General features: G+C 36.7%; 1 protein-coding gene across 4 annotated transcripts in view; it reads right to left on the bottom strand.

The window, feature by feature from the left end:
• RDX (radixin) overlaps positions 1-25,675 on the bottom strand; it is a 102,622-nt gene that overhangs the window by 9,162 nt on the left and 67,785 nt on the right. For 3 of the 4 annotated variants that reach the window (XM_045837911.1, XM_045837895.1, XM_045837905.1), the window contains one exon: positions 25,357-25,517. In XM_045837911.1, the coding sequence (XP_045693867.1) occupies positions 25,357-25,517 (161 nt within the window). Of the gene's footprint in view, positions 1-22,922; positions 25,518-25,675 lie in introns of those variants that run through there. The other variant, XM_045837907.1, reaches the window with a different exon arrangement.

The raw sequence follows: 25,675 nt of genomic DNA on the forward strand, positions 1-25,675 counted from the left end.
AAATATATTATCTTAATGCAATATTTTAAACAACTTTACAGAAAGACATTAAGGAAGACATCAGTAAGTGGAGAGATATAATATATTCTGACCAGGAATACTTAATATTATACAGATGTAACTTCTTCCCAAATTAATCTATTAATACATCTTCAACCAAAAGCCTTTTACTCTCCTACAATTTAGAGGAATTCTCAGATTTATGTAGAAGAGCCAAGAGCCCAAATTAATTAGGAGTTTATTATCAAAACAGAGCAGAGAGACTTTAAAGAAAACTCTATCAAATATTAGGACTCATTATAAAGCTAAGGCTATAGGGGTTAAGACAGAATGGCACTGACAGAGGTAGATAACGTGACCATGGGAACAGAGGCGATACAAGTGTGTGCTTGGTGTTAGGGGGAGTGGTAATACCATTAGTGGGGGAGGATGAACTACCAAACTATCATCCAGATGGAACAAAAACTGGACTCATACTTCATACTGTAAAGTTATTTCTACCTGGACTAAAGACTGAGGTGTAAAAACTACCAAACTTTCAGAAGAAAACTTAAAAATCAATACTTTAAGAAGAAAATATAGGAGAAAATCTTCATGCTCTCAAGAAAAAAAAAAGATACCAAAAAATCCTTCCAAATCAAAAGGAGAAAGATTTCTAAATTAAGCTACAATAAAAGTTCAAACTTTTATCTATCAAAAATCATAAACATGTGAAAAGACACAAGAAAGAAAATATCTGTAAAAATTTAAATATCAAAATATTAGTAACCAGAATATAAAGAAATCTTATGAACCAATTTGATTAAGATAAAGAACATAATAGAAAAGAGGCAAAACCAAAAAAACAACAAAGAAAAGTCATTACAAAAAAGGGGAGACACAAAAGTCCCATAAAAATAAAAAAATTTTAAATTACATTAGTAATTAAGAAAACACAAATTAAAACACAGTAAGGTACTATTTTAGCCTATCAAATTTGCAAAAATTTTAAAATCTAGTGATATCAAGTGTGGCAAAGATGTGGATATACTTTTACTTTGGAAAACAATTTGATGGTTACAGAGTAAAGTTGACGATGTGCACACCCAGCCACTGAACAATTCCTCTCCTTAGGTCTCAGCTGCAGAGATGCTATTGCTTATATTCACTAGGAGACACATGGCAGAATATTTATGGCTACACTGATTGTAAAATAGAATGGGAGCAACCCATGTGTTCATCATGAGGGGGACAGGTAAATTGTAGTGCATTCATTCATAAAGCAAATGCACTCACAGCAGTGAAAATGAGGGAACCCCTGCTATCTTCATCAAGATGGGTATTTGTGCATGTGTGTAATAAAACTACACAAGGTTTGTAAGCATGCAAAGGTAGACTTTATTTTGCTGTGGACACAAACAGTAAAAACTGAAGAAAAGAATGATGTGATAGAGAACAAATACAAATGCTATAGTTGGTCAGTATACTATTTTGAAAACTGGTTTAGGGCCTGGCTTGGTATCTCAGTTGGTTAGAGCATTGTCTTGACAGGCCAAGTTTGCAGGTTTGATCCCTAGTCAAGACACATACAAGAAACAACCAATTGGCAGAGCCTGGAGGGTTCCAGCCAGGATGGAGGCATAGGTAGAAACCTTTTGCTTCCTTGTACAACCAAAAGAAGGGGAACAACCAATTTAAAAACAATAAACAACCAGAATCTCCACAATAGCAATCTGCATGGAACTCTGACAACCAAAAAGTTAAAGAAACATTCATCCAGACGAGTAGGAGAAGCAGAGATGGGCAGCCGGACCTGGATGGGCAGCTGGGCAGAGAGGACCTATAGCAATGTGGTGGACCTCATGGGCCAGGTGCGGGCTGACTGACCAGAAAACAAAAGATTCAAAACCTCTAGTAAAATCCAGTGGCAACTGTGAAGATGGGAGAAACTCCCAGTCTCACAATAAAGTTCCCATAAACCCACCCACCTGGGAATCAGTACCTGAAAGAGCACAATCCACTTGTGGGAAGCAAGGGAAGTGATGGAAAGTATGGTCAGAGCAGAGCGAACAAGTAGCACTGTTCTCTCTCTGACCCCTCCCCCACATACAGCACCACAACACAGCAAGGAGGGTTGCCCTGCCCTGGTCAATACCTAAGGCTCCACCCCTTACCATGTAACAGGTATGCTGAGACAAAGAAATATGCCCCAAATGAAAGGACAGATCAAAACTCCAGAGAAAGAATTAAGCAATGAGGAGGTAAGACAACCTATCTGATGCAGAGTTCAAAACACTAGTAATCAGGATACTCACAGATCTGACTGAGCTCAGTCACAAAACAAAGGAAGAAATGAAGGCTACACAAAGTGAAATAAAGTAAAATACACAGGGAACCAACAGTAAAGGGAAGGAAACTGAGACTCAGATCAATGATTTGGAACAAAAGGAAGAAATAAGCATCCAACCAGAACAGAATGAAGAAACAAGAACTCAAAAAAAAAAAATGAGGAGAAGCTTAGGAACCTCCAGGACAACTTTAAGAACTACAACATCCAAATCATAGGGGTGCCAAGAGGAGAAGAGGGAAGAGCAAGAAATTGAAAACTTACTTGAAAAAATAATGAAGGAAAACTTCCCCAATATGGCAAAAGAAATAGACTTCCAGGAAGTCCAGGAAGCTCAGAGAGTCCCAAAGAAGTTGGACCCAAGGAAGCATACACCAAAGCACATCATAATTATATTACCCAAGATTAAAGATAAACAGAGAATCTTAAAAGCAGCAAGGGAAAAGGAGACAGTTACCTACAAAGGAGTTCCCATAACACTATCTGCTTATTTCTCAAAACAAATCTTACAGGCAAGAAGGGGCTAGAAAGAAGTATTTAAAGTCATGAAGGGCAAGGACCTACATCCAAGATTGCTCTATCCAGCAAAGCTATCATTTAGAATGGAAAGGCAGATAAAGTGCTTCCCAGATAAGGTCAAGTTAAAGGAGTTCATCATCACCAACCCGTTATCATATGAAATGTTAAAGGGATTTACCTAAGAAAAAGAAGAGCAAAAACTATGAGCAATAAAATGACAATAAACTCACAACTATCAATAACTAAAACTAAAAAACAAAATAAAAAACTAAGCAAACAACTAGAACAGGAACAGAATCACAGCAATGGAAATCAAATGGAGAGTCATCAGTGGGGAGGGGGAAAGGGAAGAATGGGAGAAAAGGCACAGGGAATAAGAGGTACAATGGGAGACATAAAATAGACAGGGGGAGGTTAAGAATAGTATAGGAAATGGAGAAGCCAAAGAACTTACATGTATGACCCTTGGATATGAACTAAGCCAGGGGGGAATGCTGGATGGTATGGAGGTGCAGGGTTAAAGGGGGAGAAAGGGGAGGAAAAAATTGGGACAACTTTAATAGCATAATCAATGAAAGATACTTAAAAAAACAAAGTGTGCAAAGCCAGTAAAAAAAACCCACCAATAAATAAATAAATTGACCTCTGGATCAACTACAACAAATTTGTTGTGGTACAACAAATTGACTTCTCTCTTTTCTCTAAAATCAATTTAAAAAATTTAAAGTTATTAAAAATGGATACAGAAATATCTATTATATAATTATATTTTAACAATAATTGCCATATAAAATAATATATATTCCTTTATTTATATTTCTCCTAGGCACACATCTTTCCCCAAGACTGTTGTAAAACAATCTCTAGTTTTTAAGTGTCTAAATCAGAAATTCATGGAGAAAAATGCAATAGATGGGAAAGTTATATATTTGGTTCCAATTATCTTTGTTCTTTGAACTATTTGAATTTTGAATGCAGTCAGTACCCCAAGGACACTGAGTAAAAGAAGCAACCTTGTTATTACCACAGTGCTGGCATCTCATCTCTAAATCAGTGATTCTCAAAGTGTTGTTCCAGAACAGCAGTACCACCCTCACCTGCTGAAAATGCAAGTTCCTGGGTCCCACATAGAGTCAGAAGGTCAAGGAGTAGGCCCTGCAATCTGCATTTAACAAACTTCCCAGGTGAATCTGATGCATGCTGGTTTGCATTCAAAGGAAGAAATGAAGGCTACACAAGGTTGTAGATTTCATTTTTGAATGTGTAAGGAAGATTTTTGAATGTGTAAGGAAATTTCTTTTTTTTTTTTAAAGATTTTATTTATTTTTAGAGAAGGAAGGGAGGGAGGGAGAGAGAGAGAGAGAGAGAGAGAGAGAGAGAGAGAGAGAGAGAGAGAGGGAGAGAGAGAGGGAGAGAGAGAGGGAGAGGGAGAGAAACATCAATGTGCGGTTACTGGGGGTTATGGCCTGCAACCCAGGAATATACCCTGGCTGGGAATTGAACCTGGGACACTTTGGTTCCCAGCTCGCGCTCAATCCACTGAGCTACGCCAGCCAGGGCTTAGGAAATTTCTTCATTACAACAAAAGAAGCCGCCCATAATCAAATCAAAATTACAGACAGCTAAGAAAAGAAAGACCACTGGGCTTTGGAAGAACGTGACTATTTTTTTAAATCCTTTAATTCAGGGGTCAGTAAACTGTAACTCATGGACCAAATCTAGCTCCTCACCTGTTTTTTGTACAAATCATACTTTTTTAAAAATTGTAATCAAAAGGCAAATATTTCATAACAGATGAAAATTAATTATAATTCAGATTTCAGTATCTATAGTGTTTTATTGGAAGGCAGCCATTCTTATTCATCTATATATGCCGATAGCTGCTTTTGTACTAAAACAGCAGTTATGTAGTTGCGACAGACCATTTGGCCTACAAAGTTGAAAACAGTTAATATCTGCACCTTTACAGAAAGTTTGCCAACTTCTGCTTTAATTCAATACTAATTAGAATCTACCAATCTAAAAGCAAAATATAAGCATTACAATGATTTTATCTTAAAATACTATTTTCACTTTAATTCTACTGGTAAAAATCTATCACCTTAAATAATAAGAAAGTTAAATCAGATCCATTTTTATCTACAAAGTAAATTAAATGACCCACATAGAGCATCTGGAAAATGTTACTAATTATGCTTTCTTCAAATATTTTAATATGTGACGAAGAACTGATAGTGTATTTTAATGAACTGCTCTCTCACATTTTGTTCTGGAAACTAATTTGGCAATCTCCTCCCACCAACATTCACCCAGGTGGCTCACGTAAACCGTAGGCCTGTCTCAGTGCTGCAGGCTGATTTCCTTTCTCAGGCCTCACACTGTGGCCACCATCCTCCCTCCCCCAGGCTCCAGATTCCCAGGACAAAGCCTTTCTCTCTCTGATCCTCAGCCTCTTGAATATTTTCCAGACCAAGTTCAGATCATATCACTGAAGACCTATTCACTGAATTTCTGAAATATTTTATTCTACACCTATTGGAAGGCTAAAAAATCCTTTTATCCACATCATTTTTCTCCTGCAATTTCATCTCCCTCTAGATTTCTAAGATCCCTGAGCAGAGACCCTTTTGATTTTGAGAGCTTTCCCAGTCAATAAAAAGATGCTTTCTCACAAAAGTCAGTCATATATTTCAACTGTAAATCTTTAAACTATATTCACCTTATCTTGAACATGAGGACACTAAGCTCTTGACAGGTTGGTGTTAGTAGCCCGCACAAAACAGCTGAATGAGTCTGGTCTTCAGTGCACTGGGGTTTGATCTCCAGGTCACTGTCACTCTGTATTCAATATTTAAAGCATCCTTCAAGGCCTCTAAATTAGTGGGTACATTCACTGTGTTATGCAGACAAGCAAATCCTCCTAAGGGAACTGCCATGAATGCATATCTCAATTGGAAAAGTACTTGGTGTTTTGTAGTGAAAAGGCTATGGGCCTCAAATTAAAAAAAAAAAAACAAATGAAAAACTCAAAGGCAGACTCTCACTATGGCTGCCTTTGGGCAGGTGACTGAGTGACTGAAATGTAAAATGGAAAAGTGCAGAGACCTACAACATTTATGACATCTTTGTGTGGATTAGGAAATGGTGCTCCTTGCTCTAGGCAAATGTGGCCCCGTGTCACCCCTCAGGGTACCAGCTTGCTGAGTGGAGTACACACTAAATTTGTACTTCTGTCCCTGCACTTTGGACCCCGTACCGCTGTGAGCTCCTGTGATCTGGCTCCTTCCCAATGTCACTCACACCCCCACCCCCATGGGCTCGCTCAGCTCTGGGTATATTGCCCTCTTTTCTGTTCCTTGAAGGAGTCAAGCTCTTTCTTGCCGGCCTTCACATATGTTGATCTCTCTACCTGGAATGTTTTAAAGTGAAGATGGCAAAATGGTGCTGAGTAGGCCACCCATGGCAAGCACATACATTATTTGGCTTAGAAAACATTTTCTAAATTAAAAAAAAATAACTGACATAAAATCTGAAAGATTTCACATAAAATTACATTTCAACTTAAATACCTAAAAAGCATTATTCTTAAAAAGTTGTTTTAAAAGCCACTTTGTGGATTATCCTGGCAAATCAAAAGGTATAACAGTGAGCCTACCGTATCTGAGGAGCTGCGGCCGAGCTCAGCCAGCGAGGAAGATGCGGGCTCTGTACCCAGTCCCTGCTAGGCCCAGTGCCCTCCCCAGTCCCTCTGGCTTCTGCATTTACCATCTTAATTTAAATAAGAGGGGAAAGACCAAGTCTTCTCTTCTTTCAGGTGGCAACTTAACATGCTACCTCGTCACTGAAACTTTTTGTGACCTTTGTATCCCAAATTACCAACTTAGTCCTTGCTTCTTTCATATCAAGTTCATATAAATTTGCAGCTTTTATAAGTCAAAGAGAGTTGAATATTAGCAGTTTGACATGATTCAATGTAATACAACTTTCAACTTTTAAATTTGGCTTGCACTTCATGACTTTCTATATAAACAGTCCATTAGGATAAGGATCTGGTCCTCCTCACTGCTGTATTCTCAATGTCAAGGACTTACAGAGAACCTGTAAGATACTAGGCATTAAAATATTTGGATAAATAAATGAAAGGACTCTTCCCACCAAAAGATGCTTAGCCGCTCCAGAACATACATAAAATCCACTGAAACCTATCATGAGGTTTGTAGAATTAGCCCAAATTGTAAGTGGACTTTCCTGTCCCACAGCCCAAGGCAGTCCTTTCACTCCTCAGCACTGCCCCACTCAGCTCGGGAGCTGACTTTGGTCCCAGCTGTCATCAGCCTCTTCTCACATTGCTGATGCCCCTGGTCCTAATATTGGAAATTATTCCGGAAGTGAGATTTTTCCAGCAACACCTGTGCAAACCAACATTGAGATCACTACTGGACAGCCACTGAAATGTTTCCCCAGCACTAAAAGGAAGCTCGGGGAAGTGGTCCTTGTGCCTGAGGTGACTGCTGACAATCACAATAACCTTAGAGATGTCAGCAAGAGTTTGGCGGCTCCCCAGGTCTTTGTACATATTCTCTCGTTTACTTGTATTGTCACACTACTTATTAACTCTCCTGTTTCCTCCTCTACATTATGAATGCTTTTAAAAAATATCTGAATCCGAGGTTCTGGCCAAGATGGAGGCATAGGTAGAAACCCTTCACTTCCTCTCACAACCAAAATAAGGATACCAACCAATCTAAAATCAACAAACCACCGAAAGCGCCAGAAAATCAAACTACATAGAACTCTAACAACCAAGGAATTAAAGAAAAAAAAATCAACCAGAACAACCAGACCAGTAAGGTGGTGGACTGCACGGGCTGACTCAGAAAACTCACGATGGGGCTGGATGTAAGGCGGCAGGCTGTGAGGGTGGGGCTGGCTGGAGGCAAAACTGAGACCCGGAGTTGACAGTGGACTAAGGCAGTTGCCATGGTGGGAGAAACTCATGGTCTCACATGAGAGAGTCAACTGGAAAGTGCACTAGAGATGAGCAGGCAAGCTGCATTGTTCCCTCTCTGGCCCCTCCCCCACAGGCAGTGGGGCAGTGCAGCAAGGAGGGTTGCCCTGCCTGGGTGAATACTCAAAGCCCTCTCCCCTTAAACCTATGAGCTGCACCAAGACAAATAAATAGGGCCTAAATGAAAGAACACAGCAAAGCCTCAGAAAGAGAACTAAGTGAGGAGATCACCAACCTATCTGACAGAGAATTTAAAGCCCTGGTAATCAAAATGCTCACAAATCTGATTGAGCTTGACCAAAAAATGGAAAAACAAATGAAGGATACCCAAAGTGAAATAAAGCAAATATTCAGGGAACCAATAGTGACAGGAAGGAAACCAGGACTCAAATCAACGATTTGGAACAAAAGAAAGAAATAAACATCCAACTGGAACAGAATGAAGAAATAAGAATTCGAAAAAGTGGAGAGACTCACAAACCTCTGAAACAACCTGAAACATTCCAATGTCTGAATTGTACAGGTGCCAGAAGGAGAAGAACAAGAGCAAGAAATTGAAAACTTATTTGAACAAATAATGAAGGAAAACTTCCCCAATCCGGTGAAGGAAATAGACTTCCAGAAGTCCAGAGAGTCTCAAAGAAGTTGGACCAAAAGAGGAACACACCAAGGCACATCATCATTAAGTTACCCAAGATTAAATATAAAGAGAAAATCCTAAAAGCAGCAAGAGGGAGGGAGTTACCTGCCAAGGAGTGCCCATAAGGCTATCAGTTGATTTCTCAAAAGAAACCCTTCAGGCAAAGGGGGCTAGAAAGAAGTATTTGAAGTCATGAAAGGCAAGGACCTACACCCAAGATTATCCAGCAAAGCTATCATTTAGAATGGAAGGGCAGATGAAGTGCTTCCCAGATAAGGTCAAGTTAAAGGAGTTCATCATCACCAAGTCATTATTACATGAAATGTTAAAGGGACTTATCTAAGAAAAAAAAGATAAAAAATATAAACAGTAAAATGACAACAAACTCATAACTATCAACAAATGAACTTAAAAGACAAACGACGAAAACAAAAACTAAGCAAACTAGAACAGGAACAGAATCAGAGAAATGGACATCACATAGAGGGGTTACAATGAAGAGGGGGAAGGGAGGAATAGGCAGGAAAAGGTACAGGGAAGAAGAAGCATAATTAGTAGGCGTAAAATAGATGGAGAGATTAAAAAAATGGTAAAGGAAACAGAGGACTCAAAGAACTTATATGTACAACCCATGGACATGAACTAAGGTGGGGAGAATGCTGGAGGGTTAGGGGGCAGGGCAGAGGAGGAATAAAGGAGGAAAAATTGGGAAAACTGTAATAGCATAATCAATAAAAAGTACTTAAAATATCTGAATCCTTGGGACCTAACGTCAGGCACTTAATATTTGATGAATGAATGAAATTATTTGAGTGGATTAAATCACTCAAGTGCCACCTAGAGCATCTCTAGAAGGTAAATATAGGAATAGACTGTCATTTCCTAGGTATAATCTCATGAACTTCGGTAGGGGTTGGGGTGGGTGGGGTTCACACCAGAATGTCAGCTTCAGACATCTGGAGGTGACAGAGGGCACTGCTAGAAGAGCCTTTCCTGTTCTATGAATAGGTTTGTGGGAAGCATTTTCCAGGAAAATATTGCAGTTAAGTAAAAACTAATCCAATTCCAAGAAAATTGTTCTTTTCAATGAGTTTCTTGTTGCCAAAACCGGTGTACATTTTAAATCCTGTATTAGACCTCTGTTCCTGACACTGGTGGTCACACAGGCTGTCCACCTCTTTGTCCACTGTTTCTATAGTCCTGCCCCTGGGGCTCTGGCCTCCTCTCTCCTGCACTGCTTCTTTTGCTCATGTAGGTGCTGACCAAGGCACTGGTTTAAGTTGTTTCTCTCTTCACACCTTCCCCTTGGGGGAATTTCAGCTCCCATTCCATCAGCATTCCAAAATTAAGTGTCCAAAGAAATGTCACAAGCATATCCACATCTGCTTCCCTTCTGGATTTTCTAGTGTTTCATCACACCACCTTCTAGATCTCAGGTTTTCTGTCAATATAAACAAGCAGTTCCATTGCCAGAAGTCTTTTTGTGCCTTGATGTATTTGCATCGAGTTCCTTCTACCTGGATAGCCTTCCTAGCTTTGCCCCCTGGTTAAGAATTAACTTGTTTTTAAAGACTTGATTTAGGAGGCCTGGCTGGGTAGCTTAGTTGGTTAGGGCATTGTCCTGACACGTCAAGATTGTGGGTTTGATCCCTGGTCAGGACACATCTAAGCAGCAGCCAATGAATGCATCAATAAGTGAAACAACAAATCAATGATTCTCTCTCTCAAATCGATAAATAAAAACTCTTTTAAAAAGACTTGGTTTAGGAATTACCTCCTTCAGGAAGACTCCCCTGAAACCCTCCAGCAAGGTTAGATGCCATCTGAACTCCCAGAAGCCATCTATCCCATTCACTCAACAAATAATTTATTTTTAGAGAGAGGGGGAGGAATAAAGAGAGGGAAACATCGATGTGTGAGAGATACATCAGTTTGTTACTTCTCACATGCCCCCTACTGGGGACCTGGCCCACAACCCAGGCATATATGCCCCGACTGGAAATCGAACCTGTGACCTTTAGGTTCACAGGCGGGCACTCAAATCTACTGAACCATACCAGCCAGGGCATAAGACTGCTATCTTACAGACTAGCAAGAGAAAAGCCAAGAAAACCCATCCAAAGGCTCTAGCAATGATCCAAACACTTCCCGGTGATAGCTGTGGTGATGTATGAAGTGGTCACAATCTGGGTAGAGTGTCTATTTTGAATGTTGGGTCAATAGTTCACAGTTGGGTTGGACGTGGGTTGTAAGAGGAAGAGTATTTAAATAGTAAAGGTTTTGTCCTCATTCACTGGAAAAATGGACTTGCTATTTACTGACTGAGGCAAGAGCAAACTGTGGGGGCCAGGGTTCCTGAGTCTCATTTGACGGCTTATCAAAGTGGAAATTTCTAGTATACTTGGATATGTAAGTCAAACCTTCAAGGGGAGAGGTTTGGTGGAGACTTGAGAGTTCTCAGCATATGGCTGGCACACTGGCAAGGTCACTGAGGAGCCAAGTGTAGGCAGAGAAGCTTGGGCCTTGGGATAAGTGTGAAGGGAGCCTCACTTATGCACACGCACACACACAAACACACACACACACACACACACACACACACACACACACACAGTTTTCCGGGTATAAACTGTAAACTATTTTCTGCTTAGGACAAACTATGTCTCTTTTTATCTCCACACACTTAACACAGGGCCTTGTACACATTCTACTAAACATATACTGACCAAGACCTTCTAAGAATGACAAGTAAAATCCTTAAAAGGCAAACAGATGACATTAAAGATGAAGTGCAAAGGACTTGGGTACAAACACTAATGTCCACAGTACTGACAGATGAACACGAATATTATGAAAAACAAAATGACAGAAGTTACTATTTATTAACACTTTTAACATGCCAGGCTATAAACAGAGCATTTCATGTAAATTATTACAATCAATGTTCACAAGATGAACACTGTTACTCCCATTTAAGCAATGAGGAAATTTGGGCTTCAAATGGCTGAGTGGCTTCCCCAGGTCACACAGCTAGTAATTGGCTGGGACATTCAAATCCAAATGCGGGACTCCAAACCCCATGCAATTATCTGTACATTATGCTGACTCATGTCTGTCCCAAATGCTCTCTGAATGCCAATCAAACTGGCTATGCATGTAATGTGCTCTGAACTGATAAAACCCGGAGCCAAGCATCTTTGGTAAAACAACAAAAAATGTGAAGCAGCAGGGGAATCTGAGAAAGACCTGTGCACCCGAGGCTGGGGAGAACCATGGGCCACAGAACCTGTAATATGACTATTTGACAGTATCTGAGCATACCCAGAAAAACTGTACAGAAACAGTTGGCAGGGATCAGAGCTCAGCAGCTCGGGGCAGCTGAAAGAGCAATAGGAATGATGGTGACAACTATAGATTTGAGTCTCTGACACATCAGCTTAGAATTCAGTGTGGATCTTGGATACTGTGGCAAAGGATACTGTAGACCACTAAGATTAGTGTTTCTGCTGATTAACATGAGATATCATTAGCACTTTTAAAACAAATCTAGCCTGTTCTGTAGCCCAAGAAACTCATTTAACAACTTGGCCAAAATTTATACACAAGAACTAATTTATAGACACAAAGGAAAGCTCTGAAATCAAAGGACATTTTCTTAATTTCTAAAAGGAGAATCACAGTAACACACTGAATTAAAAGATGATGCATATATTGTAACTTAGAAAATGTTTTGTTCAAAAAACACAAAGTTGATCTACCTTCTTAAAAAATCAAAGAAATCTTGCAGAATCAAATTTCTTTGAAATACTTTTGGGGGCATGGTAAAGTGCCTTATGGATTAGCATACTTGGCAATGATTTGAGTTTGTCATTTGCCATCACCAAGGAAATGGTGGCAAATTAAATTAAAAAATAAAATGTTACCAAAGTTAGTGGGGATAAATGGTGATGCAGAGACCTGACTTGGTGTGGTGAGCACACAATACAGTGTACAATGTGTCCTAGAACTGTGCACCTGACACCTGTGTAATTTTGTTAACTAGTGTCACCCAATAAATTCAATTAAAAAAGAAAAAAAATGGAAACAATAGTGCTTAATAAATTTAAGTCAAAATAAATAGGTATGTAGGCCAAAACATTAAAAAAAAAACAGCTACCAAAGTATATGTAGAAAATCCTACCCTATTAATTTGCTTCCTTTTTAAAATATTTTCTGATCACAGAATTGGTAGAAGTCAGAGTTTTAACTATTGGCAGAGCTTTTTCACTTGGGCCCTTAAAAGTGACACATGAAGACCATTATGGCCATGTCACCTTTTAAGTAAGCCTGATATATACAGAAATCCAATTTAAGAAAACAAGTGTACAATAAGCACATACTATTTAATTTTTTAAATAAAAGCATACCTATACCTTTTATGTAAAAAAAAAACTTCCTATGTTTTAGGAATACATAAAATATAGAAAATCTTATATAAACTAACCCTATCCACTGGACTGTAACACAATTTCTTAAAGAGGGTAAAACAGCTGTATTGTGTGTGTGTGCAGGTAATCTCCAGAAAGAGGCACAAGTTAAAAACAGTTATCTCTGGGGAGAGCTGGAGACTAGAGGACAAAGGCTTGTTTGTTTTTAAATGTTATTCTACTGTATTTATTGAATTGTTTCATGTTCATATACTACTTATTTTTTTAATTTTAATGATTTAATCAACCTTTTAAAAATGAGGCTTTAGCCACAAAGTAGCTAAGCATGACATAAAGCACCTTTACTATTGGGCAACTTCAGCATGTAATATAATACCAGAAGCCAATAAAAATGTTTTCCTAAAAATATCTGTAATTTAATGCCTACTCTTCCAAGTTTTTAAAAAACACAACTCTCAGTCAAGATGGTGGTACAAGCACACGTGACAAGCACACGTGACTCACCTCTCTGCACAAGCACATCAAAATTACAACTAAAATATAGAACAACCATCACTCAAAACCATCAGAAATCCAGTTAAATGGAAGTCTGACAACTAAGGAAATAAAGAAACCACATGCACCCAAATGGTAGGAGGGACACAGATGTGGAACAAGCTGGTCCCTCACCTATGTCTAGTACATAAAAACTCAGGAGGGATATCTCAGGAGCAAGAAGTCCCAGCCCCACACCAAGACCCCCAGTCCAGGGATCCAGTGCCAGGAAGATAAGTCCCTAAAACTTTTGGCTGCAAAATCCAGTGGGGATTAAATTAGTGGAAGAAATTTCTGGAGCCAGAACAGTTCCTAGTGAAGAACCCACACATGGACTCACTCAGACTCACTCCCTCTGAGCTCCAGCACCAGGTAGCAGCTTGGAAGACACCAGTGGTATACAGGGAGGACTGAAGTGTCTGGCATCAAAGCAAGAAAAGGACATTATCCCTCTTCTAAACCCTCCCCACAAAGAGCTGGCAAGCTGGTGCCATATCTGGGATTCAGTCAACCTGGCTAACACTGGGTGACCTACGGTGGAGATCCCCAGAGACTCCGCCCCACTCAATTTAAGGGCCCATCCAAGCTCCTTTTCCATATGACTGACTGTTCTTGGCTAATGCTTCACAACCTCCTACATCCTAACAAACAAGCAACAGCTGGCCTCACTGAGCCCCAGGCACAGCACTAGCAGCAGCTGGTCTAGATTTACAGCTTGGCCTTATCTGGGAATATTCAAGCCCAGCACAAATAGCAGCCATCACAGATTGCTTTATACCTCAGGCAGGGTGGCCCTGAGTAAAATACAGGTAGTGGTTGACCTTGGCTGGAACCACCAGGGAAACCCCAGGGCCAGCACACCCAGTGGACAGCTACAGAACACGATGGAGCACCATCACACAGCTCATGCACAGCTGATCCTCCACAGGGTGCAGGTGGGTGGTTAAGTGGTCACAGCCAATCCTTTCAGCTGACTGGCTTGGCTAAATACCTACCATGGATTTGCCAACAGCAACCAAGGTTCAATTACAAAAGGAAGGTGTACTCAGCCCACACAAAGGGCACATCTTGAGTACCCAGCTTGGGTCAAAGGGGAGGCTGTGTCATTGGACCCTACCAGTCACCTATGACATATAGCACACTACCAAGACAGGGAGTCAAAGCAGCTCTAGCTAATACATAGAAACAAACACAGGGAGGCTGCCAAATGAGGAGACAAAGAAACATGGCCCAAATGAAAGAACAGATGAAAACTCCAGAGAAAGAGCTAAACAAAATGGAGATAAGCAATCTATCAGATGCAGAGGTCAAAACACTAGTTGTAAGGATGCCCAAGAAACTCAGTGAGGACCGTAAAAGCATAAAAAAAAATCCAGTCAAAAATGAAGACTACACTAATTGAAATAAAGAACAATTTACATGGAAACAACAGTACAGAGGATTTAGTAAAGAATCAAATCAATGATTTGGAACATAAGAAAGCAAAAAAACAATCAGAACAACAAAAAAACAAAAAAAAAATGAGGATAGTATATAAACAGCCTCTGGGACAACTTCAAGAATTCCAACATTTTCATCACAGGGGTGCAAAGAGCATAGGGAAAAGAAAGAGCAAGGAACTGAAAATCGATTTCAAAAAAATAATGAAAGGAAACTTCCCTAGTTTGGTGAAGGAAATAGACATACAAGTCCAGGAAGAACAGAATCCAAAACAAGATGGACTCAAAGAGGCTCACTCCACAACACATCATAATTAAAATGCCAAAGGTTAAAGATAAAATGAATCTTAAAAGCAGCAAGAGAAAAGAAGTTAGTTACCTACATGGAAGTCCCATAAGACTGTCAGCTGATTTCTCAAAAGAAACTTTGCAGGTTAGAAGGGACTGACAAGAAATATTCTAAGTCTTGAAAAGCAGGGACCTACCACAAAGATTGCTCTACTCAGCAAAAATATCATTTAGAATAGAAGGGCAGTTAAAGAGCTTCCTAGACAAGAAAAAACTAAAGGAGTTCATCATCACCAAACCATTATTATATGAAATGCTAAAGGGACTTAATAAGGTCAAAACCATGAACAATAAAATGGCAAAAAATACATATCTATCAACAATTGAATCTAGTAAACAAGAACAGACAGAATCATGGATACAGAAAGCATTTTCATGGCTGCCATATGGGAGGGGGGTATAGGGAAATGGGTGAAGAGGTGAGGGATTAAGAACTACAAATAGGTAGTTGTAAAATACCCACGGGGATGTAAAGTACAGTATAGGAAATGCAGCAGCCAGAGAAGTTATAAGCATGAACTGTGGACATGAACAACAATGGTGGAAGGAACTGCCTGAAGGAGTGGGGTGTGCTGAGTGAAAGAGGGACAAATGGGGAAATATCAGGAGAACTGTAATAGCATAATTAATAAAATATAATTTTAAAATATAAAATAAAATTACATTTAAAAGTGCAAAAACAATTTTCTTTAAGTGGAGCTAAAAAAGAGGGAATTTGTTAATTCCTCATTAACTTCATTATTAACTTTTGATAATAATGAAGTTATTCTGATAATAATGATAATAACTTCATTATTTTAATGCTTTAAAATATCTCCAAGGGAAAATTCTTAATATCCCAGTTTTCTGATGTTTCGTTACAACAGAAACTATTAGTATATAAACTTACAAAAATCCACATAATTAATAATTGTTTGAGAAGGAAATTTCTACCTGTACTGCTTAAGGTAATGGATAATCATATAAAGTAGAAAAATAATTTTTACTAAAAATAGTACTTAATGGCAAGTTAAATACAGTAAACAAAAGGCCATAAGAAAATTTTACTTAATATTATGTTTCATGATTGGCTGTTCTAATACAAACCAGTATCAATAGGGTTGCTCGTATTCAACACTCTATTACAAGGAAACCACATTTACATTTGATGTTCAAGAATATGCAATTCTTTACTGGCAAAGAACTAAGCCAACAAATTTAAAGTAGTAGCTAGCCTCCCTTGTGATGAATTTATACCTTTTGATGCTCCCTAGCACTGCTCCCTAACTTACAAATTAAGAAAACTTTTCCCAGCCTCATTAATTAGGTCAATTTCATGCTTCTTGTTTGCTAAGTGGCACCTGCTCAGCGACTTCTATTTTCTCTAACTCCTGAACATTTTATCTCATTTTTTTCTGGTATTTTACTACTTTGCTTTCTACATCTTAATTTGAGTCCATGTCTTAACTCCCTTTTTTAACCACAATTTCCATGACATCGTCACAGTGTCTTATCTACCTGAGAACTATAACTGTGCTTTGCATAAATATCCATTACTCTGTAAGCCACTGGAAGAATGAATGACTTGTATGAATGCACATGTATATACATACTCATTTTATTACTTTATGGGAAAAAAATGCCACGCCTCCTTGTCTCCCATTCAGCATTCCTTTCATAACACTATTAAACTAAAAACCATTTAAATGTCTACTATCTAAGAGCTAAAGCAAAATGGCTCAAAATTAAAGAGGCAGTAGAGAAAAATTTTCTTACCTGTAGACATCATACCAGTAATGTAGAAGACATACGTACTTGCTTCCAGTCTTCCTAATGCTTGAGAACATTCCAAAAATACTAATACCAATAATCTCTTCTAATAGATAAATTATTTACATTTGATGCAAAGCCTTTGATACAGTCTATGTTCCACAAACTAATCATAAATATCCTTGAAACATCAGCTTACACTAGAATATAATGCAGCCCACTACATGAACTACGAACTACATGCATTTACAGATGATGAGGTTTGGGTCCTAAATCTAGGTTTTATACTGCTTGGTATCCAGTTTTTACAAAATGCAAGTAACCTCACAGGATATTTTAAGAATGTATATAAACTATCAAATAACAATGATTTTATTTTGTACTTACCAACAAAAATAATGAAAGGATTTTTCATACTTATGATCTACTTTAAAAAGATCTTTAAAAACTTCTGGGGGAAAAATAATAGCTTAATCAACCTCAATGTTCTAGGAAACTAAAATGAGCTACTATCAAGTATTATCTACATACCAGCGGTAAGCTGTTATAGTTTAACAAGTTAGTGGAAAGGAAAACCATCCACTTGTAACTTAGATTAGCAAAAGCTTTTATTTACCTATATTCAAAAACTTTATGTCCTAAAAATGGAAAGAAATACTGTATTAGGAGTTATATGGGGAAAATAAAAATAAGAAGGAAAAACAACCCCTATCATTTGGACATGAGCATATGAATCAAATCATACCATCAGCAGAAGTTAGTTGACAGAGCAAGCATAATCAAATATGATCTTCAACTTTAAAAATCTACAGAAATGTCCCAAGTTGTTCAAAGCTGTCACACCCATTGAATAACTGTGTATTTATATTCTGAGATAATTTTCACTGAGTTGGGTTTTGTTAAATGTAACCTCTTCAAAATGATCTTTTAAGAACTATTTTTCTAACTCCTTCAAAACCTGTTTTAGAAAACCCTTCAAGTGCCTTCTAGTCATATTATTAGGATCATCTGAAACAAAAAGGATAGTGACAGAACTGCTGTTGTAAGCACTCTCTGCATAATCATTTTTCAACTATAAACAAGTATTAAAGTTCATGGTACATGGATATTAACCCTTGGTCAGGTATAACATTTTTGGGAAGACAATGCATTAGGAATCAAAGTGTCTAAATCTGATTCCAGAGAAAAGTAGTGAAACAGACAATCCAGATATATGCAACTGCTTACAAAAATTAGACAAGAGGGTAGAATATCTGGAAATGCAACACAGAATCCAATCTATTTTTTCTCAGATGTCTTTCTTGTTCTTTTGTGCCACTGAAAAACCCAACCCCAAAGGCTGGAAAAAAGAATTAAAAAAAAAAGGTCTTAACTGTACCAAAGAGGTCACTTGGAAAATCAGAAGAAAAAGCATTACTACACACAGAAAACATGAGAGTAAATTATATCCAGATATTTCCTTTAAATTCTCAGAAAGTAGCAATTTAATTCTTTCTCATGACCACAGCCTTTCTTTGGGCTAATTACAAGAAACATAATTCTACTAAGCTTTCTTTATTCTCTGAATAAAGTATACATTACATAGTAGCATGAATTTTCCTTTGGACCTAAGCTTAAGTTATCGTTCCCTTCTGTAACTCGTTCCTGAAGGTACCAGGCATTTTCAAATCAAACCAAAACCACCTCAGCACAGGATTCAAGGCTCCATAAATTTCTGACTCAACCTACTGAAGCTTTACCATCCTCGAGTCAGTGCACAGTGAACTACATGTTCTAGTGCAGTCAAGAGTCTGCTTTTCATCTCTTGACTCTAAACAGTATACATAAGATACTCACACTGGTCTGCCTCTTTTTAATAATAGCTTCATCAAAAACTATTTTTTTTCTCTTTAAAACACATGAAAACTAAAAACACAGGCAACAAAAGAAAAAATAAACTGTGCTTCATCAAAATTAAAAACTTTTGTGCTTCAAACAATAATATCAACAGAGTGAAAAAGCAACCCATGAATGGAAGAATACTTGCAACTCATATATCTGGTAAAGGATTATGTGCAACTCATATAATTTGATAAGAGATTAATATCCAGAAAATAAAAAGAACTACAACTCAATAATAACAAAAAACCCTCAACTTAAAAAGTGAACAAAACGTGAATAAAAATTTCGACAAAAAAGATATACATATGGTCAATAAGCACATGAACAGATGGGTTCAACGTCATGGAGAAATGCATTATTGGGAAATGCAAATCAAAACCACTGTGACATACCACTTCATCCATTAGGAGAGCTATTATCAAAAACAAAAATAACAATTGTTGGTGAGGATGTGGAAAAACTGGAACCCTTATGAACTGGTGATAGGAATGTAAAATGGTATAGCTCCTAAGAAAGATAGTATGGCAGTTCCTCAAAAAATTAAACACAACAATTTCCTTTGTGGGTATATACACAAAAGAATTGAAAGCAAGTACTTGAACAGATATTTGTACACCAATGTACACAGTTGCATTGTTGGCAATTGTCAAAATGTGGAAACAATCCAAATGTCCTTTGACTGATGAAAAAGGATAAACAAAATATGGTACATACATACAATGGAATAGTATTCAGCCTTAAAAAAGAATAAAGCTTCGATACATTCAGTAACAAGGATGAACCTCAAAAACACATGTTCAGTGAAGTCAGACACAAAAGGATAAATATTGTGAGTCCACTTATAAGAGCTACTTAAAATAGTTAAATTTGGAGACTGAAAGTAGAATAGTGGTTACCAGAGACTAAGGAGAGAGAGGAATGGGAAATTAGTGGTTAATAAATACAGAGATTCTGTTTGGGATGATGGAAGAGTTCCGGCGGTGAACAGTGACGACAATCGCACAACAATGTGAATGTGTTATCACTAAACTGTATACCTGAAAACGGTTAAAATGGCAAATTTTACATTATGTATACTTTAACATAGTAAAGATTCAATGGAAAACTCCTAGTGCCATTACACTTCTCAATATTTAATACAGACTACTATTAATTTATTATACTTGATTTGTCAGTTGGGTATGAGTCTTCCTATAAAGTTAGAAAAACTTAAACTTAGGAACTTTTTAAAATATATCTTTAAATACTGACCAATGCTTGACATTTGAGCTATAAAATAAAAATTAAGCAATTTACCAAAGAAAAGGAATACGTGAGGAACTATAGCGTGTATTCTTATTCTATTTCACTAATTTTTGTCTATTGATCTGCTTTATGTTGTAGTAGTTTCCTTCATCACAAAACTCTTTTCTCCAAAACAGCTAAACTTTTAAAGTTAATAATAATATAAACGGAATGACGGCATATACATTCAAATGCTAGCCTTGAATTACAGACTTTTCGGTATAAACAGGAAAGAGAAAGAGGTATTGCCTTGTGAGTCTAAGACATACATGCATTTCTAGGTCTAAAATAGAAAATAAAATGTCTAAATTCAACTTGTAAAAAACTAAAATATTATGGCATACATTATAAAAGTACAAGAATTTCATATAATAAATCCATGTTTTATCACAAAGAACTCTTCCAAGGATCATTGCATAAAACTCAGAAATTCTGATGCCATATTACCACTTGGAAGATGGACTATTATTGGTTATATAGACTTAGTAAAGACAAACTAAAACCACTATCACTATTTTTAACAGCAATCAAATGACATGCATAAATATCAAAGTACATCTAAATTTTAAAATGATCATTAAATAAACATGAACAATCAGAACAGAGAAATACAAATAAACTACGTGGATGGAAGCAAGTGACTAGATACAAGCACGGAGGAATCTGGGCATACAAATAACATAAATCAACAAAATGGTATTGCCATTTTTAAAACAATCTAGTATTGTAACAGATGAATGCAAATAGTCTAAGAGCTAAGATAAATAAATTAATATTTGAACTTCCATATTTTAAGATAGGCCAGAACAAAGGGTCATAGTCATTCTAATCTTACTTCTGTATCCCAGAATACAGCTGGTACTTAAAATATATTGGCTAAATGAAGATCATTAAATAACCTGGAACCATTTAGTAGGTAGGGAAGCCCAGAGCCAAACATAAACCTGAATTTAAAAGATATGTCATATATCTTTTAGTCATGACCTTTAACCCTAAAATTCTGTGGAAAATAATGATGGATATTTCAACTCCTAAAGCAGTGAATGTAACCTGAAATCAGAACTCTTGTATCAGAGTTTAAGGAAGGTCAAAATATTGAGGCAACAAAGAAAGGAGTTACGATCTTTGCAGAGGTAAAAATGGCAGCTCTAACAATCTTAAAAGATGGGCATATTAAGAAGCAGGTCCACTAGGAACAAATGGGTTAAGATAATTTAAGTGAAAAAGTCAAGGATGGAAAAGTGATAAGCTTTGATATATGAAACATTACTGTGAGCCAATTTTTCCTTACCAGGTTACCAGGGTAGAATGTGAGGAGTCAGATTGCCTTGACTTTTATGAAGTTATCAAAACATCTGCAGAATCCACTGAGTTTTTGAAATGTACTAGAATACTGTCATTCTACATGATAAACTACATTAGAACATTTGATATATAATATAGGTTTTAAAAGAAAATGCTAAACTTCTGTTCATTTAGAATAAATTTAAGAGAGAAACTTATCTACCAGTGTAGTGTACCTTCATATTTAAATGTTTTCCCTTATCTTACTAAAGATAGATCTAAGTTTTGGTTTACTAATCAGTTCAGTAAATTAATACTAATGGCAGTAATTCCTGACACTTCAGCTTTAAGCTTTAGATTATATAAAAAAAAAAATTTTTGCCCTGGCTAGTATGGCTCAGTGGATTGAGTTCAGGCCTTTGAATCAAATGGTCACCAGTTCAATTCCCAGTCAGGGCACATGCCTGGGTTGCAGACCAGGTCCCCAGTAGGGGGCATGTGAGAGGCAACCACACACACTGATGTTTCTCTCCTCCTTCTCCTTCCCTTCCCCTCTAAAAATAAATAAAATCTTTTTAAAAATAGAAAGTTTAAAAAAACTAATTGTATTCATCATACATACATAGAATGTGATGCTTTTGTATCTAAAAAGTTTTTCTCTTCTCTTCCAACATCACCATTCAATAAGGTGATCGAAACTGAGATAAAAAATGATTGGCATTTTTTATTTTTCATTGGAATACTAACATTGAAACTCTTCTAATAATAATTAGGAGTGAGAGCTCCAATACAGCCTAAGGTACTTGGTAAGTGGTAACCCTAGTTCTTTAAATAAACTCTTATAATACAAAATTCCTTTTTCTGGCAGGATCAGAAAAAATCACTACCTGCCTTTAAAAATAGTAATTAAAAAGTGAATTAAATATTACTATGAATTGAGAAGACACCTGGCTTTTCCTATTCTTAGTTTTGTCACTTATTTAATGATAATCTTTTAATAGTCTTCATGTTAAAAATTAGTAAGAAGCTTTTAAAAGGACAATTAATGTCTTGATTTATGGTAACTGCTCTGTAATGCTACTTTAAGATATGAATATGTATTTGAATAAATGCACTTAGAATACAGTTCTTTAAAGAACATTAGCATTTTAACAGTGAGATTAATCAATGACAATGAAACTGTAGCTTCTTTAGGAAAAAGAAACTAAACACTAAAAAACAAACTAAACACATAAAAGCAATGACTGAAAATATTGATTTGTTTTCAAAAGGGTTGATTTAATTTTTCCACAGAATTAACAATCATCACTACTTCCATATCAAAAGAAGTATAATTTAGGAGAAAGAGTAAATCCATGAGAATTTTGTAATTTTTCCTAACCACTTTTCATTTTTAAGATGTGATGATTTCTGGGCCTAATGGAGATGATAATTTTCAGAAAATATACCAAAAAAACTCCATGTTAAATAACAACAGTGGACCTTAAAGGCATGAGCTTTTGTCACTTTATTGTTAACCAATGAATGTTATCCAAAATTATAGATGTAATTGTAACTTAATTGTACAACACAAAATTATGCTAATGGTAAACACCTGGTGGAATTTACCAAACACTCATTAATATATCTTTACATTTCTATATGAACATGTGCTCTCAATTGCTAATAATAAAAGTTATAATTGGTTTAATCACTATGAAAATCCATATTGCAAATAGTTGTTCCTGTTTAGGAAAATTCACACAGCTTTAAAAATGGATTAACTCCATTTTAATCCTAATCTACAAATATAAACAGCAAATATAACTGGTAATTTTTCAACACTGATATCAAACTGATGTAGCAATGGTAGTACACACAATTCAAAAAAAAGAAAAGTAATAAAAATCCAAAGGTAGTCCACATTTTCACCTGTTATGGCAATTGCTCTAATGCTTTGGAAAAGGGAACACTTATGCTTTAAAGTATGAACACAGGGTCCACCATGTATTCCCCTAATGTGCTGAAAGTAGAAACAATCTCTTCAATAGTGTTTTGAAGCATGCGTACACCCACTGTACAACAGTCACTTCAAAGTTAACCAGTTATATTTTGTCCTACAAAATCCAAAAAATATATTAAATGTAACCTTTCCTTTTCATAATGTCTGCCCAGATTAATCCTTTTAAAGTCAGCAAAATCAAAAAGCATAAGAGATATTTTCAGACACAACTTGAATCTACTGTGCATGAAAAATGTCTTAACAAAATGGCAATTTCAATAGGTAAATGTCAATCTGAATGCATAATACCAAATGAAAAGTAGCTGAACCACACAGAGAAAACAAGGCTTTCCTTATCTCCAAATTCAGATGTTTTAGAATAAAGAAATGTTAGAACATGTATTAGAACATCTTTCAAAATGGAAAGATTTCTTCTAAAGAAATAATTGAACTTAATATTTACTACCTAAAATTATAATTTATGAAATACGATTAACAAACCAAATTTAAGTACTCCTAGTTAGACTGGAAAAAAAAATAAGCACAATGATTTAGGAACCAAATGTGCTAAAATGATTATGTAACAATTACACCAAGAAATGAAAGCACAGACACTCTTCGTTTGCTACAAGGGCAATCTCTCTCTCTCTCTCTCTCTCTCTCTCACACACACACACACACACACACACACACTCCTCAGACATTCAACACCTCTCCAGGAAGATGTATATCAGTGAGAGCTTATAATTTTGATACAATTCAGAGTCCCACAATTCAGCTCAACAAAAAGGCAGTTAAAAATTTAGCACTCTGAAATATTTTGAAAGCAAAAGAAATCTCAAACATAGTCATTCATGATTGAAAGTCTCACTATGCATCATAAAACATATACTCTGAACATTCCACTGTGTTGCACAACCAGTCACCACAGGTGTAGTAGTGAGGTAGTATACTGTCTCCTCATGGGACTGATGTTTTCATGTGCTGCCTGCCTTTCCAGGAAGGTCCAGGGTTTTTAATGATTATAATCAATTACCAACAAGTATCTACTTTCTTTTATTAAATGTCTGACTGTGTAAACCAATCTGTGAAAGAGGGAAACTTTAAAAATCTTTCAGACAACTGTTATTTGCAGGTAGTATGTCATCAATCAACTCTTCTAGGGAACTACTACCTGCTCTCTACACCTTTGTGAATCTGTAGACAAAGAAAACCAAAGGATGACAGAAGATGAAACACTAATCAATTCAGCTGTCAAAGATGACTGTAATCAAGTAAGCAAGGATCAAATATCCAATAACATAGTAAAATTGGGATTAAAAAATTAACCACCAGCTGCACACTACATTGTTAAAACTTTCTAATCCTTTTCATGATTCACAGACATCTTCTACACAATGATCAAAAACTGTCCACCTGTGACCTACCCTCCTTTTAACAACGACAATGATCTGTATGGTGGCAGAATTGTGGCTCTGGGCACAGCAAGATATGACAGGGGCACACTGGGAAAATATAATGACAGACTGTGAAATACATGCAGGCAAAATAAGGAAGGGGCAAGCGAAAACAGAGTCCTCAACCTGAACACTCATTAAATCACCATCATCCTTTAAAATGTACAAAATGCTTAAATCACACATACACATTTGTCAGACATGATAATTAGTGTTAATCTTCAACAGAAAAAAATGGAAAATGCAAAATATGAAAGGAGATGATGAACACTGGCTCAAATGAAAAAGAAAACCAAGCATGATGTCATGCTGCCTTAATGTTGAAGAGCTCCCTTAAATATGTCTTTTAGCCACCACAGTCAAACTGGTATGAGTGCTTTGGCAAGGTGGGATGCATTCCATCACATCTGCAAAGGCCTGCTTTTCTCTGTTGGTGGTTCAGCTTATGAAGAACATGTATGCAAAATAACAGCTCTCACATTGCTTCAAACTCATCAATACGTTGCTTTGTATTGCCTTGTCGAATCTGTCTCAGAGTCTTGTATTTATCACGTCCTGCTTTAACATTCTCAGCATGAAGAACATCATTTTGTGTTTTCTTGGTTTCATCTCTGGCTTGGGCTAATTCTGAACTTAATGCCTATGTTTAAAAAATAGAAGTATATTATTTTTTCTTGAATTTTAAAAACTTAAGACAAAAATATACATATAAGAAATTTTCTTTTTAGTATATTTAAAATTCCAGTGTAAAATCTTTAAAGTGTATTACTTTGCTTTACTTTTAGTAATCATGGGGTT

Source organism: Phyllostomus hastatus, unplaced genomic scaffold (assembly GCF_019186645.2).
Source record: "Phyllostomus hastatus isolate PE091 unplaced genomic scaffold, TTU_PhHast_1.1 phas_contig_113, whole genome shotgun sequence".
NCBI classification, from domain to species: Eukaryota; Metazoa; Chordata; class Mammalia; order Chiroptera; family Phyllostomidae; genus Phyllostomus; species Phyllostomus hastatus.